General features: G+C 44.8%; 1 protein-coding gene across 1 annotated transcript in view; it reads right to left on the reverse strand.

Moving 5' to 3' along the window:
- The window catches only part of LOC110508036 (voltage-gated potassium channel subunit beta-1), a 264,532-nt gene extending 253,485 nt beyond the window's left edge, over positions 1-11,047 (reverse strand). The window contains exon 1 of the mRNA XM_036964964.1: positions 10,500-11,047. Within this exon, the coding sequence (XP_036820859.1) occupies positions 10,500-10,777 (278 nt within the window). The 5' untranslated portion in view covers positions 10,778-11,047. The remainder of the gene's footprint in view (positions 1-10,499) is intronic.
- Between the last annotated feature and the right edge of the window lie 6,582 nt (positions 11,048-17,629).

The following is a 17,629-nucleotide window of genomic DNA, read 5'->3' on the forward strand; positions in this document are numbered from 1 at the left end:
TACAGGTCCTAGTTTCTACCTTCTTAACAGCTCTATCAACAAGGCAGGTCCTACAGGTCCTAGTTTCTACCTTCTTAACAGCTCTATCAACAAGGCAGGTCCTACAGGTCCTAGTTTCTACCTTCTTAACAGCTCTATCAACAAGGCAGGTCCTACAGGTCCTAGTTTCTACCTTCTTAACAGCTCTATCAACAAGGCAGGTCCTACAGGTCCTAGTTTCTACCTTCTTAACAGCTCTATCAACAAGGCAGGTCCTACAGGTCCTAGTTTCTACCTTCTTAACAGCTCTATCAACAAGGCAGGTCCTACAGGTCCTAGTTTCTACCTTCTTAACAGCTCTATCAACAAGGCAGGTCCTACAGGTCCTAGTTTCTACCTTCTTAACAGCTCTATCAACAAGGCAGGTCCTACAGGTCCTAGTTTCTACCTTCTTAACAGCTCTTTCAACAAGACAGGTCCTACAGGCCCTAGTTTCTACCTTCTTAACAGCACTATCAACAAGGCAGGTCCTACAGGCCCTAGTTTTGTCACACATGGACAACTGTTCAGTTGTGTGGTCAAGTGGCACAAAGAGGGACTTAGGAAAATTGCTATTGGCTCAGAACAGAGCAGCCCGGCTGGCCCGTGGATGTACACAGAGAGCTAACATTAATAATATATATGGCAATCTCTCCTGGCTCAAAGTGGAGGAAATATTGACTTCATAACTACTTTGTGAGAGGTGTTGATATGTTGAATGCACTGAGCTGTCTGTTTGAACTACTGGCACACAGCTCGGACACACATGCATACCCCACAAGACATGCCACAAGAGGTCTCTTCAGTCCCCAAGTCTAGAACAGACGAAGGGAGGCGCACAGTACGACATAGAGCCATGACTACATGGAACTCTATTCCACATCAAGTAACTATATAAGCAGTACATTTCGATTTAAAAAACAGTAATTCAAAATTCAAAAGGCACTCGCACATCTTTGCAATCTTTTTTTGCAGGTGCGTGGTAACAGCTGAACAAGATGAAGGAAGAAGGAAACCGCACACTGCTCTTGATAGTATCACTGCTCTTGATAGTATCACTGCTCTTGATAGTATCACTGCTCTTGATAGTATCACTGCTCTTGATAGTATCACTGCTCTTGATAGTATCACTGCTCTTGATAGTATCACTGATCTTTAATAAGCTTTACGTATCTACCTCACGGCCTTCGTCAGAGCTTTTGGCAAAGCTTTGATACTCAGTGATACTATCAAGAGCAGTGTGCGGTTTCCTTCTTCTTTCATCTGATTTAAAATAACAGCAAAAAATACACCTTATGGAACAGCGGGGACTGTGAAGCAACACAAACGTACTCACAGACACATGCATTCACACACTATAACATACGCACTATACACACACATCCACATGCATTCACACACTATAACATACGCACTATACACACACATACACATGGATTTTGTGTTGTAAATACAGTATGTGGAGTTTTAGTAGAGTCCTGAGGGCACACAGTGTATTGTGAAATCTGTTGTGAATGTATTGTAATGTTTTTGAAATTGTATAACTGCCTTACTTTGCTGGACCCGAGCAAGAGTAGCTGCTGCCTTGGCAATAACTAATAGGGATCCATAATAAACCCCAGGAAGAGTAGCTGCTGCCTTGGCAGGAACTAATAGGGATCCATAATAAACCCCAGGAAGAGTAGCTGCTGCCTTGGCAAGAACTAATAGGGATCCATAATAAACCCCAGGAAGAGTAGCTGCTGCCTTGGCAGGAACTAATAGGGATCCATAATAAACCCCAGGAAGAGTGGCTGCTGCCTTGGCATGAACTAATAGGGATCCATAATAAACCCCAGAAAGAGTAGCTGCTGCCTTGGCAGGAACTAATAGGGATCCATAATAAACCTCAGGAAGAGTAGCTGCTGCCTTGGCAGGAACTAATAGGGATCCATAATAAACCCCAGGAAGAGTAGCTGCTGCCTTGGCAGGAACTAATAGGGATCCATAATAAACCCCAGGAAGAGTAGCTGCTGCCTTTGCAGGAACTAATAGGGATCCATAATAAACCCCAGGAAGAGTAGCTGCTGCCTAGGCAGGAACTGATGGGGATCAATAATAAATACAGACACATCGAACATGCGGCCCGAGAGGGGACACAAGCAGGACACCAAGGGACATCATCGAACTAAAGGGACAAAGATAAAGTTCTGCGACTGGCCATCCAAGCTAAAAAGTTCGGAGACGGATGTATGAGAGCCATCAGCTCTACATCAGCTCTACATCAGCTCTACATCAGCTCTACATCAACTCTACATCAGCTCTACATCAGCTCTACATCAGCTCTACATCAACTCTACATCAGCTCTACATCAGCTCTACATCAGCTCTACATCAACTCTACATCAGCTCTACATCAACTCTACATCAGCTCTACATCAACTCTACATCAGCTCTACATCAACTCTACATCAGCTCTACATCAGCTCTACATCAACTCTACATCAGCTCTACATCAACTCTACATCAGCTCTACATCAGCTCTACATCAACTCTACATCAACTCTACATCAGCTCTACATCAACTCTACATCAGCTCTACATCAGCTCTACATCAACTCTACATCAGCTCTACATCAACTCTACATCAGCTCTACATCAGCTCTACATCAACTCTACATCAGCTCTACATCAACTCTACATCAGCTCTACATCAACTCTACATCAGCTCTACATCAACTCTACATCAGTTCTACATCAACTCTACATCAACTCTACATCAGCTCTACATCAACTCTACATCAGCTCTACATCAGCTCTACATCAACTCTACATCAGCTCTACATCAGCTCTACATCAACTCTACATCAGCTCTACATCAGCTCTACATCAGCTCTACATCAACTCTACATCAGCTCTACATCAGCTCTACATCAACTCTACATCAACTCTACATCAGCTCTACATCAGCTCTACATCAACTCTACATCAGCTCTACATCAACTCTACATCAACTCTACATCAACTCTACATCAACTCTACATCAGCTCTACATCAGCTCTACATCAACTCTACATCAACTCTACATCAACTCTACATCAGCTCTACATCAGCTCTACATCAACTCTACATCAACTCTACATCAGCTCTACATCAGCTCTACATCAACTCTACATCAACTCTACATCAACTCTACATCAGCTCTACATCAACTCTACATCAACTCTACATCAACTCTACATCAGCTCTACATCAACTCTACATCAGCTCTACATCAACTCTACATCAACTCTACATCAGCTCTACATCAACTCTACATCAGCTCTACATCAGCTCTACATCAACTCTACATCAACTCTACATCAGCTCTACATCAGCTCTACATCAACTCTACATCAACTCTACATCAACTCTACATCAGCTCTACATCAGCTCTACATCAACTCTACATCAACTCTACATCAGCTCTACATCAACTCTACATCAGCTCTACATCAACTGTACATCAACTCTACATCAGCTCTACATCAACTCTACATCAGCTCTACATCAGCTCTACATCAACTCTACATCAGCTCTACATCAACTCTACATCAGCTCTACATCAACTCTACATCAACTCTACATCAACTCTACATCAACTCTACATCAACTCTACATCAGCTCTACATCAGCTCTACATCAACTCTACATCAACTCTACATCAGCTCTACATCAACTCTACATCAGCTCTACATCAACTCTACATCAGCTCTACATCAACTCTACATCAGCTCTACATCAACTCTACATCAGCTCTACATCAACTCTACATCAGCTCTACATCAGCTCTACATCAGCTCTACATCAACTCTACATCAGCTCTACATCAGCTCTACATCAGCTCTACATCAACTCTACATCAGCTCTACATCAACTCTACATCAGCTCTACATCAGCTCTACATCAGCTCTACATCAACTCTACATCAGCTCTACATCAACTCTACATCAACTCTACATCAACTCTACATCAGCTCTACATCAGCTCTACATCAACTCTACATCAACTCTACATCAAATAAAGGTAAAATAAAAAATAATCTACGCCGCCATGAACAGAGACTTCTACAAGAAATGCAAATAATTCAAACCCATAAAGGAAAAGCCATGGGAAAAACAAATCCCATACTCTTTTGTGTACCCAGCACAACTAAGAGTCAAATGGAAGGAAAGAGACATCACACTGAAATCAACTTCCCGATTCCTGGATAACCTGGACAAGGAGAACGGTGGACATGGCAAGGAATGAAATGTAGCCTGTAGACTGTAGAACAGCCTCTCAACAGACGATGTGCGACAAATAGGGTACAGGACTATTGAACTGTTTAGGCTACTGAAATGAGGTGAACGATGGACTATTACACCTCACCACATCAAAGACACAAAAGAGAAAGGTATTTGTTGTTAATTAATATATTGGTCGGCTATAATCATGATACATTTGTTTAAGTTATTGACAAGTGAACAAGACAACATGATGATTGGTATGATCTGGACAATTAGTTGTGAATGCTCCCCAGACGATAGGCTATAAAATCCCTATACAATTTTATTTTGTCTGATTTAACGGGGAAATTGATACAGTGCCTTCATAAAGTATTCATACAAATGGAAAGAAAGAAACTAAAAGGAACCCAATTTCATTATGCTGGTGTCCTGTGCCAAGCTGAAACATTATGCTGTGGTCCTGTGCCAAACTGAAACATTATGCTGGTGTCCTGTGCCAAGCTGAAACATTATGCTGGTGTCCTGTGCCAAACTGACACATTATGCTGGTGTCCTGTGCCAAGCTGAAACATTATGCTGGTGTCCTGTGCCAAACTGACACATTATGCTGGTGTCCTGTGCCAAGCTGAAACATTATGCTGTGGTCCTGTGCCAAACTGAAACATTATGCTGTGGTCCTGTGCCAAGCTGAAACATTATGCTGTGGTCCTGTGCCAAGCTGAAACATTATGCTGGTGTCCTGTGCCAAACTGACACATTATGCTGGTGTCCTGTACCAAACTGACACATTATGCTGGTGTCCTGTGCCAAGCTGAAACATTATGCTGTGGTCCTGTGCCAAACTGAAACATTATGCTGTGGTCCTGTGCCAAGCTGAAACATTATGCTGGTGTCCTGTGCCAAACTGACACATTATGCTGGTGTCCTGTGCCAAACTGACACATTATGCTGGTGTCCTGTGCCAAACTGACACATTATGCTGGTGTCCTGTGCCAAACTGACACATTATGCTGTGGTCCTGTGCCAAACTGACACAGTATGCTGGTGTCCTGTGCCAAACTGACACATTATGCTGGTGTCCTGTGCCAAACTGACACATTATGCTGGTGTCCTGTGCCAAACTGACACATTATGCTGTGGTCCTGTGCCAAACTGACACATTATGCTGGTGTCCTGTGCCAAACTGACACATTATGCTGTGGTCCTGTGCCAAACTGACACATTAAGCTGGTGTCCTGTGCCAAACTGACACATTAAGCTGGTGTCCTGTGCCAAACTGACACATTATGCTGTGGTCCTGTGCCAAACTGACACATTATGCTGTGGTCCTGTGCCAAACTGACACATTATGCTGGTGTCCTGTGCCAAACTGACACATTATGCTGTGGTCCTGTGCCAAACTGACACATTAAGCTGGTGTCCTGTGCCAAACTGACACATTATGCTGTGGAAGGTGTGGAAAGCTCTTCAAGACTTACCTAGAAACACTCACATCTGAGATAGCAGCCAAAGGTGATTCTAACATGTACTCAGGGGTGTGACTACTTACGTAAATGAGATGTTTCTATATTGTGTGTAGATGGTTGACATTTGATTTATATGTAATCATCAAGTCAAGGGATATGAATACATAGGAAATGTATATGTGTATTGAAAAAGGAGGCTACTGTGTGTTTTTTTTCAGTGTTCACACAGGTGTGGGCATGTTGTGGTGTGTATCGGGGTGGTTGCGGTGTGTATCGGGTAGTTGTGGTGTGTATCATGGTATGTATCGGGTGGTTGTGGTGTGTATCGGGTAGTTGTGGTGTGTATCATGGTATGTATCGGGTGGTTGCGGTGTGTATCGGGTAGTTGCGGTGTTTATTGTGTAGTTGTGGTGTGTATTGTGTAGTTGTGGTGTGTATTGTGTAGTTGTGGTGTGTATTGTGTAGTTGTGGTGTTTCTGTTTGTTTGTGTTTATAAATAATTAAAAATATCAGAGGAAAGAAGGTACAGAATATTAATCAGAAGTTTGGACTCTGACAGCGGTGGTAGGAGACTCAGAAAGGTTGGCTGGCACAGAACAGAGGTGTGTGTGTGTGCGTGTGTCTGCGTGCATGGCTCTGAGTTGGAAGATTAACAGAGAGACAGTTGAAGAGGTATTGGTTGCACCAGTGTTTCTAGGTCAGTCTAAATGGTTAGTAGTCATGTAATAATGCCTCTGGCAGGAAGTAGACCTACAGTCCCACTAGTCCCACCACAGATAGTCACATTGTGCAATTACACCTCTTTCCCCCCAAATCATTGCTCTGAAAAAGAAAAAGATTTGGCTAATCTAATCCAGCCCACACCATTCTACTCATGTGTTGCAACAGCAACAAAAAGTGTAATGTTCTTTCACTGTTGAAAAGTCACTTCTTAGTAAATGGATCATAAAGGCTTTAATGGCTCTAAATGTAAATAAACATTGTGTTGTGCCTGTGCTGTGGTCTGGCTTTTGACTGACTGGTGAAGGTCATGTGAAGGTCATGTGAAAGTCATGTAAAGGTCATGTGTTGAGCTAGTGTTACTGTGACAGACCACCCATGTCTCTAAATCAGCCTCCCATTGTTCTCCCAGTTTCTCAGAAACACACACACATGCAAGTACACACACACATACACACACACACACACACACACACACACACACACACCTCTGCTATCCTACTGCACCTATCAATCAAAACATACACACCCGTCATGGTGCTTATGGCCCAATAAATGAAAAGGATCACAGAGAGATATCAGTTAAATATGACAGTACCATCAGGAACAGAGAGATATCAGTTAAATATGACAGTACCATCAGGAACAGAGAGATATCAGTTAAATATGACTGTACCATCAGGAACAGAGAGATATCAGTTAAATATGACTGTACCATCAGGAACAGAGAGATATCAGTTAAATATGACTGTACCATCAGGAACAGAGAGATATCAGTTAAATATGACTGTACCATCAGGAACAGAGAGATATCAGTTAAATATGACTGTACCATCAGGAACAGAGAGATATCAGTTAAATATGACTGTACCATCAGGAACAGAGAGATATCAGTTAAATATGACTGTACCATCAGGAACAGAGAGATATCAGTTAAATATGACAGTACCATCAGGAACAGAGAGATATCAGTTAAATATGACTGTACCATCAGGAACAGAGAGATATCAGTTAAATATGACTGTACCATCAGGAACAGAGAGATATCAGTTAAATATGACTGTACCATCAGGAACAGAGAGATATCAGTTAAATATGACTGTACCATCAGGAACAGAGAGATATCAGTTAAATATGACTGTACCATCAGGAACAGAGAGATATCAGTTAAATATGACTGTACCATCAGGAACAGAGAGATATCAGTTAAATATGACTGTACCATCAGGAACAGAGAGATATCAGTTAAATATGACTGTACCATCAGGAACAGAGAGATATCAGTTAAATATGACTGTACCATCAGGAACAGAGAGATATCAGTTAAATATGACTGTACCATCAGGAACAGAGAGATATCAGTTAAATATGACTGTACCATCAGGAACAGAGAGATATCAGTTAAATATGACAGTACAACACATCACACTCAAACTATCTGTGCACTGTTACGTACACACACACACATATGTGTGTATATGTTAATATATAGAGACATGTTTATGTTACTCAACTGCCTTGCATTATGTCTGTGTACAGCGAAGCCCTCAACCTTTTAGAAACGCAATGTGTTCCCTTTCAGAAAACATGATTGTCAGTTCAGTGCAGCCCTTCCTTCCTTCCTTCCTTCCTTCCTTCCTTCCTTCCTTCCTTCCTTCCTTCCTTCCTTCCTTCCTTCCTTCCTTCCTTCCTTCCTTCCTTCCTTCCTTCCTTCCTTCCTTCCGGAGTCTAATCAACCTTGTCTGTTCTCTCCTTTGTCTTGTACCATTACAGACTGAATCACAGTTAACTGCCAAGCAGGGAGTTAGGGAGAGATTGAGAGGGGATGAGAAGGAGAGGAGAAGGAAGATTTCCAGACTGAATGGTGGGAATGGACCTCAATGGGATTCCCTCTCTTTCTCTTGCCTTCTCTCCATCTCTTCTGCTTAATTAATGTCTTCCTCCTCTTTGTGCTGTTCTCCATGTGAAGGGACTCCGATGGATGAGGGATTCACTGCCACTTAAAAGACAATGTCCTTGACCAGACAGATAATATCAGCTGTGTTTGATAATGCTGTATTTGATAACAGTATATTTTCTGCAACTGATGTATTTCTCCTTTTGTCTCCACAATGACAACCACACGTCCACTCTGAGATGTCCACCCCTGAGATGTCCACCCCTGAGATGTCTACCCCTGAGATGTCCACCCCTGAGATGTCCACCCCGAGATGTCCACCCCTGAGATGTCCACCTCTGAGATGTCCACCCCTGAGATGTCCACCCCTGAGATGTCTACCTCTGAGATGTCCACCCCTGAGATGTCCACTCTGAGATGTCCACCCCTGAGATGTCCACCCCTGAGATGTCTACCCCTGAGATGTCCACCCCTGAGATGTCCACCCCGAGATGTCCACCCCTGAGATGTCCACCTCTGAGATGTCCACCCCTGAGATGTCCACCCCGAGATGTCCACTCTGAGATGTCCACCCCTGAGATGTCCACCCCTGAGATGTCTACCTCTGAGATGTCCACCCCTGAGATGTCCACCCCGAGATATCCACCCCTGAGATGTCCACCTCTAGGATGTCCACCCCTGAGATGTCCACCCCTGAGATGTCCACCCCTGAGATGTCCACCCCTGAGATGTCCACCCCGAGATGTCCACCCCTGAGATGTCCACCTCTGAGATGTCCACCCCTGAGATGTCCACCCCTGAGATGTCTACCCCTGAGATGTCCACCCCTGAGATGTCCACCCCTGAGATGTCCACCCCTGAGATGTCCACCTCTAAGATGTCCACCCCTGAGATGTCCACCCCGAGATGTCCACTCTGAGATGTCCACCCCTGAGATGTCCACCCCTGAGATGTCTACCTCTGAGATGTCCACCCCTGAGATGTCCACCCCGAGATGTCCACCCCTGAGATGTCCACCCCTGAGATGTCCACCCCTGAGATGTCCACCCCTGAGATGTCCACCCCTGAGATGTCCACCCCGAGATGTCCACCCCTGAGATGTCCACCTCTGAGATGTCCACCCCTGAGATGTCCACCCCTGAGATGTCTACCCCTGAGATGTCCACCCCTGAGATGTCCACCTCTGAGATGTCCACCCCTGAGATGTCCACCCCTGAGATGTCCACCCCTGAGATGTCCACCTCTGAGATGTCCACCCCTGAGATGTCCACCCCGAGATGTCCACCCCTGAGATGTCCACCTCTGAGATGTCCACCCCTGAGATGTCCACCCCTGAGATGTCTACCCCTGAGATGTCCACCCCTGAGATGTCCACCCCTGAGATGTCCACCCCTGAGATGTCCACCCCTGAGATGTCCACCCCGAGATGTCCACCCCTGAGATGTCCACCTCTAAGATGTCCACCCCTGAGATGTCCACCCCGAGATGTCCACTCTGAGATGTCCACCCCTGAGATGTCCACCCCTGAGATGTCTACCTCTGAGATGTCCACCCCTGAGATGTCCACCCCGAGATGTCTACCCCTGAGATGTCCACCTCTGAGATGTCCACCCCTGAGATGTCCACCCCTGAGATGTCCACCCCTGAGATGTCCACCCCTGAGATGTCTACCCCTGAGATGTCCACCCCTGAGATGTCCACCCCTGAGATGTCCACCCCTGAGATGTCCACCCCGAGATGTCCACCCCTGAGATGTCCACCCCTGAGATGTCCACTCTGAGATGTCCACCCCTGAGATGTCCACCCCTGAGATGTCCACTCTGAGATGTCCACCCCTGAGATGTCCACTCTGAGACCGGTGTTAAAAACAGCAGCATTACCACATGACTGAGATAAAAAGAAAGAAAGCCTTTGGCTTGCACAGTGTGTGTGTGTGTGTGTGTGTGTGTGTGTGTGTGTGTGTGTGTGTGTGTGTGTGTGTGTGTGTGTGTGTGTGATAGAGGAAGGTCGAACAGAGGCCATCTAAGGGACTAAGGGACAAACTTCTCCCTCTAACCCCCCCGCCCCAAACTCAAATTCACATGCATGCTGCTCATTGGCAATGAGCCCTTTAACAGACCGTATGTCCCAGTCACTCTCTCTGTCACTCACCTGTACAGCATGCCTGTCTTTTGAGCCACAGAATCCCCCCTTGCAAGTCCACACATCTTCAGATACCAGTGGGTCTCCATCTCTCTAATCAGTGCTGCCTTGCTTCTGTGTGGTGCTGCAGCCTGCTGGCCTGGGGTGGAACTGCGTCTATCCTTACTGCCATCCTGAGCGTTACAGTGGCCTCTGCTCCCGCTCAGCGACGCTACAGAGTGTTTTCTGTGTCCTGGGGGACCGTTGTGACCTCCCACCCCTCCTCCACTACTGCGGGCTGCAAGCATGACTTCACCTCTCACACACCCCGATCCAGAGAAGGGTGAAAAGGTCAGAGTTCAGAGGGTAAGGGTGTTTTAGGTTTCAGAGCTCTCGGTCTATTGAATAACTGGTCAGTCCAGCTCCTGCAGCTTCAGGGTAGATAAATACTCCCTCTGTCTAACAGGTGGACTCACTCTCTTTTGACTCTCTCCCTCAATGTATCACTCATTCGCCATAGTCTTCCGTCTGTCAGATCTCTTTCTTTCTCCTTTCTCCTTTCTCTCTCTTTCGCCTCTCTTATAGCCTCCTCCTATCTTCAGTCTGAAACTGGATCCTGAGCTCATCGTCTCGTCACTGGCCAGGGAGCATGACATGCCAGGGTGTCGCTAACACACTCACACATGCGCGCATGCACACACACACACGCACACGCACACGCACGCACACACACACACACACACACACACACACACACACACACACACACGTACACGTACACGCACACGCACACACACACACACACACACACACACACACACACACACACGTCTATAAGGGCTTTAGAGTTAAGCCAGTAAACAGTATATATTTACATAATACAGTACCAGTCATAAGTTTTGACACACCTGCTGATTCAAGGATTTTTCATTTATTTTTACTGTTTTCTACATTGTAGAATAATAGTGAAGACATCAAAACTATGAAATAACACATATGGAATCATGTAGCAACCACAAGTGTTAAACAAATCAAAATATATTTCATATTTTAGATTCTTCAAAGTAGCCAGCCTTTGCCTTGATGACAGCTTTGCACACTCTTGACATTCATTCACACAAGAGTAGGCAAAGATGTCATCAAGGAAAAGTGTGGCAACTCAGAAGAATCTCAAATCTAATCTCTAATTAACACTTTTTTTGGTTACTACATGATTCCATCTGTGTTATTTCAGAGTTTGGATGTCTTCACTATTATTCTACACTGTAGAAAATATGTTTTTAAATAAAGAAAAACCCTTGAATGAGCAGGTGTGTCCAAACTACTGACGGGTACTGTACATGTACTGGACCAGCCTGTGTTCCTGTGTCTTCACACCGTTCATCAGGTAACAATAACAGAATGTTGGAGAGACACATCTGTCACCTTCAACAGTACAGCTTCGGTCCACTGACTCCCACTGTTCACTACAGCTAATTCCACTCACTCCCACTGTTCACTACAGCTAATTCCACTGACTCCCACTGTTCACTACAGCTAATTCCACTCACTCCCACTGTTCACTACAGCTAATTCCACTCACTCCCACTGTTCACTACAGCTAATTCCACTGACTCCCACTGTTCACTAAAGCTAATTCCACTCACTCCCACTGTTCACTACAGCTAATTCCACTCACTCCCACTGTTCACTACAGCTAATTCCACTCACTCCCACTGTTCACTACAGCTAATTCCACTCACTCCCACTGTTCACTACAGCTAATTCCACTCACTCCCACTGTTCACTGCCTGCCTGCCTGCCTGCCTCCCTCCCTCCCTCCCTCCCTCCCTCCCTCTATGGATCTCCCAAACGTTTACTTTTACTTCACAGGAACTTTTTCTTGGCCTTCGACGGGGAACTTTGTTTCTCGCTTGAATGCACCAGAGAGCGGGACATAACAGCAGCAACCACTTACTCACACAAAGCTCTTACCTGAAGGTGAGGGGAAGGACTTAACCGCCACACTCGTTCAGTCATGGTCTCTGCGCCCAGAGCGGGCATATGCAGAGCAAGGGAATATTCCTGTCACGTAGGTAAGAAGGGGGCAGATGGCATAGAACACACACTTCTGTTACTAAGCAAAACATCAGTCAAGCAGTCTTCTAATCAGGCAAGTTCAGACAAAGTCAATGTATTATGACAGGGAGAGAAAGAGAGAGGGGTGGGTGGTGGGGGGGTGGGGGTCATGATATAAAAGATGTACATTAGAATATAAAACGGTTTTGAAGAAGTGCTGATATTAATGTACTGGGGCAAGGACATGGTTTGAAGTGGTATCTACTGTCGATGCAAGCAAGTAGGATTTGTTCAAGCAGTCCCATAATCAACCCAAGCTCAAGCAAAGACAGGGACAGGTGGAACAGTAACTACAGCACAGCAGTTGGGATTAAATGCTGTAGCTTTAATGTCTAAACTCTAGGGACAAGGACAAAGTTTTTACGTGTTATCTACTGTGGACCTGAAGAGTACTCTGGTTGGAGGGATGGGGTCTCCACATAGGGGGGAGGGGTCTCCACATTGGAAGGAGGGGTCCTCACATAGGGGGGAGGGGTCTCCACATAGGGGGGAGGGGTCTCCACATTGGAAGGAGGGGTCCTCACATAGGGGGATGGGGTCTCCACATAGGGGGGAGGGGTCTCCACATTGGAAGGAGGGGGTCTCCACATAGGGGGGAGGGGGTCTCCACATAGGGTGGAGGGGGTCTCCACAAGGGGGGAGGGGGTCTCCAAAATGGGGGAGAGGGTCTCCACATAGGGGGGAGGGGTCCTCACATAGGGGGGAGGGGTCTCCACATAGGGGGAAGGGGGTCTCCACATAGGGGGGAGGGGGTCTCCACATAGGGGGGAGGGGGTCTCCACATAGGGGGGAGGGGGTCTCCACATAGGGGGGAGGGGGTCTCCACATTGGGTGGAGGGGGTCTCCACATAGGGGGGAGGGGGTCTCCACATAGGGGGGAGGGGGTCTCCACATAGGGGGGAGGGGTCTCCACATAGGGGGGAGGGGGTCTCCACAATGGGGGGAGGGGGTCTCCACATAGGGGGAGGGGGTCTCCACATAGGGGGGAGGGGGTCTCCACAATGGGGGGAGGGAGTCTCCAAAATGGGGGAGAGGGTCTCCACATTTGGGGGAGGGGATCTCCAAAATGGGGGGTGGAGTCTCCCCTTGGGGAGGAGGGGGTCTCAACATTGGGGGGAGGGGATCTCCACACTGAGATTGGCTTTAAATGTGTCCATAACCTTTAGGCAGTATCTATGAATATCCATAACGTTTAGTCAGTATCTATGAATATCCATAACGTTTAGGCAGTATCTATGAATATCCATAACCTTTAGGCAGTATCTATGAATATCCATAACGTTTAGTCAGTATCTATGAATATCCATAACGTTTAGGCAGTATCTATGAATATCCATAACGTTTAGGCAGTATCTATGAATATCCATAACGTTTAGTCAGTATCTATGAATATCCATAACGTTTAGGCAGTATCTATGAATATCCATAACGTTTAGTCAGTATCTATGAATATCCATAACGTTTAGGCAGTATCTATGAATATCCATAACCTTTAGGCAGTATCTATGAATATCCATAACCTTTAGGCGGTATCTATGAATATCCAACATGAATACTGAGTTGATGAATACTGAGTTGACCCAAATCCTGTCATCTCCATCTGAGTAAAGGAGACACTCAGAGACTCTGGACAGATGAGCGATAACTGAACATGATAATGACACCCTGGACAGAACGTGGACAGACCTGTGGGGACAGGACAAGGTGTGTGTGTGTGTGTGTGCGTGCGTGTGTGTGTGTGTGTGTGTGTGTGTGTGTGTGTGTGTGTGTGTGTGTGTGTGTGTGTGTGTGTGTGATGGAGACACAGATATGGTAAAACTTTATGTGGATAGTCCACCATTAGACGATCTATCTACAGACTATCAGCAACATTTCAACTAACTATCTACTATCCCTAAACATATCCCTTACCACAACCCTAACCCTTATTCTAACCCTCACAGACAGTTTGTTGATAGTATGACCATCGTCCCATTCAAATAAAGCGGGACCAAATTTTAAAGACATGGGACACTGGAAGAGACTGCAATCAATCAGGTCACCTAGACTGACCCCTGCTACTGCAGACAGACTGTCACTCTCTAGAAACAGACACTCTATACACAGAAACAAACACCATCTGACTCCTCATGTCTGTCACACTGTCACACTTTACAGCCTCAGACAGGCAACACAAACAAACATGAGAAGGACAGACAGACTGTCTACTTGGGGAAGAAACTAAGCTCTAAGGACACACTGACGGCTAGACAGAGCGAGAGAGACAGATAGACAGCATGACACTGACAGATAGACAGAGAGAGCGGGGGCGAGAGTGAGAGAGAGAGAAGAGAAAGAGAGAGAGAGAGAGAGAGAGAGAGAGAGTGAGAGAGAGAGAGAGAGAGAGAGAGAGAGAGGCCCAGGACAACATCACAATTAGACCTAAACAAATCATGAGAAAACAAAAAGATAATTACTTGACATATTGTCAAGAATTTACCAAAGTACAGAGGAAACTAGAATTCTATTTGGCCCTAAGAGAATACACACTGGCAGAATACCTGCCCACTGTGACTGACCCAAAATTAAGGAGATCTTTGACTATGTACAGACTCAGTGAGCATAGCCTTGCTATTGAGAAAGGCTGCCGTAGGCAACCTGGCTCTCAAGAGAAGACAGGCTATGTGACCACTGCCCAGAAAATGAGGTGGAAACTGAGCTGCGCTTCCTAACCTCCTGCCAAATGTATGATCACATTAGAGACACATATTTATTTTGTTTATTATCTATTTCACTTGCTGTTGCAAACATATGTTTCCCATGCCAATAAAGCCCTTACATTGGAGAGAGCGAGAGAGAGAGAGCGAGAGAGAAAGAGCGAGAGAGAGCGAGAGAGAGAGAGAGAGAGCAAGAGAGAGAGAAATTGGAAATACAAGCACTGTCATCCTACAGGACACTGACCCACTGTTTTCCCTCTAGGTTACAGAGAGCTGTTAGTCCTGTCCACCAAACTACTAGGTGTGAAACAGCAAAAATTTGGTATAGACCAGACCTAACCCACAATTAAATTAGTCAAATCAGGAACATATTACAGAAAATAAATAAATCATGTGTGCTACCTATATCCCCCCGAATAGAATCCCCATACTTTAACAATGACAGCTTCTCCATCCTAGAGGGGGAGATCAACCATTTCCAGGCCCAGGGACATGTACTAGTCTGTGGCGACTTAAATGTCCGAATCGGACAAGAACCTGACACCCTCAGCACACAGGGGGACAAACACCTACCCGGAGGTGACAGCATTCCCACCCAAATATGCCCCCCTAGACACAATGTTATCAAAACAGCCAACAAAAATGGATCACAACTCCTGCAGCTGTGTCACTCTCTGGGTCTGTACATAGTCAATGGTAGGCTTCAAGGAGACTCCTATGGAAGGTACACCTATAGCTCATCACTTGGCAGTAGTACTACAGACTACTTTATCAATAACCTCAACCCTGAGTCTCTCAGAGAGTTCACAGTCAGCTCACTGACACTCCTATCAGATCACAGCAAAATCTCAGTCTATTTGAATAGAGCAATACTCAATCATGAGGCATCAAAGCCAAAGGAACTAAATAAAATTAAGAAATGTTATAGATGGAAGGAAAGTAGTGTGGAAACCTATCAAAAAAACAAAAAGGCAACAACAAATTCAGTCCTTTTTAGACAACGTCCTGAAGAAAATGTTTCACTGTGACAGTGAAGGTGTAAACTTGGCAGTACAAAACCTAAAACAGTATATTTGACCTCTCAGCTTCCATATCAAATCTAAAAATGTCAATGCATAAAACCTAAGAAAGTTTAACAACATTGACAAATGGTTTGATTAAGAATGCAAAAACCTAATCAAGAAGTTGAGAAACCTATCCAAAAACATAGAGGACCAGAAAACCTGATTCTACGCCTTCACTATGGTGAATCACTTTAACAATACACAAATACACTACGCCTTCACTATGGTGAATCACTAAAGCAATACACAAAAATACACTACGGAAACAGAAGGAACAGCCCGGCAGAAATCAGCTCAATGTAACTGAAAAATCCATAGAATCAAACCACCTCTGGGAAAATTGGAAAACACTAAACAAACAACAACACAAATAATTATCTTTCCAAAATGAAGATGTATGGCTACACCACTTCTCAAATTTTTGTTGGTCCTAAAACAAAGAATAAACAGCAAAAACATACATGATCAAGTACAAAATCTTAGAATCAACTATTAGAAACTACCAGAACCCAATGGATACTTCATTTACATTGAATGAACTACAGGACAAAATACAAACCCTCCAACCCAAAAAGGTCTGGCGTAGTAGGTGTGTCCAAACTTTTGAGTCAAATATAAATCTTAGATAAAGCTATTAAAGACTACCAGAAGTCACTGGGTTCTCCAATTACATCTATTGAACTACAGGACAAAATAAAAACCATCCAACCCAAAAAGGTATGTTGGTGTTGATGCTATCCTAAATTAAATGAAAGAATATGCAGACCACAGATTCCAATTGGTTACACTTAAACTTTTTAACATCATCCTTAGCTCTGGCCACTTCCCCAGTATTTGGAACCAAGGACTGATCACCTCAAACAACAAAACTGGAGACAAAATTGTTCTCAATAACTATCGTGGGATGTGCATAAACAGCAACCTTGGGAAAATTGCATTATCATTAACAGCAGACTCGTGCATTTCCTTAGTGAAAAGAATGTACTGTTCAAATGTCAAATTGGCTTTTTACCAAATTACTGTGCGACACACCATGTTTTCACCCTGCACACTCTAATTGACAAACAAACAAACTAAAACAAGGCAAAGTCTTCTCATGCTTTGTTGATTTCAAAAGCTTTTGACTCAATTTGGCATGAGGGTCTACTATACAAATGGATGGAAAGTGGTGTTGGGGGAAAAAAATACGACATTATAAAATCTATGTACACAAACAACAAGTGTGCGGTTAAAATAGGCAAAAAACACACATTTCTTTCCACGGGGCCATGGGTGAGACAGG

Source organism: Oncorhynchus mykiss, chromosome 27 (assembly GCF_013265735.2).
Source record: "Oncorhynchus mykiss isolate Arlee chromosome 27, USDA_OmykA_1.1, whole genome shotgun sequence".
In the NCBI taxonomy this organism is placed as follows: domain Eukaryota; kingdom Metazoa; phylum Chordata; class Actinopteri; order Salmoniformes; family Salmonidae; genus Oncorhynchus; species Oncorhynchus mykiss.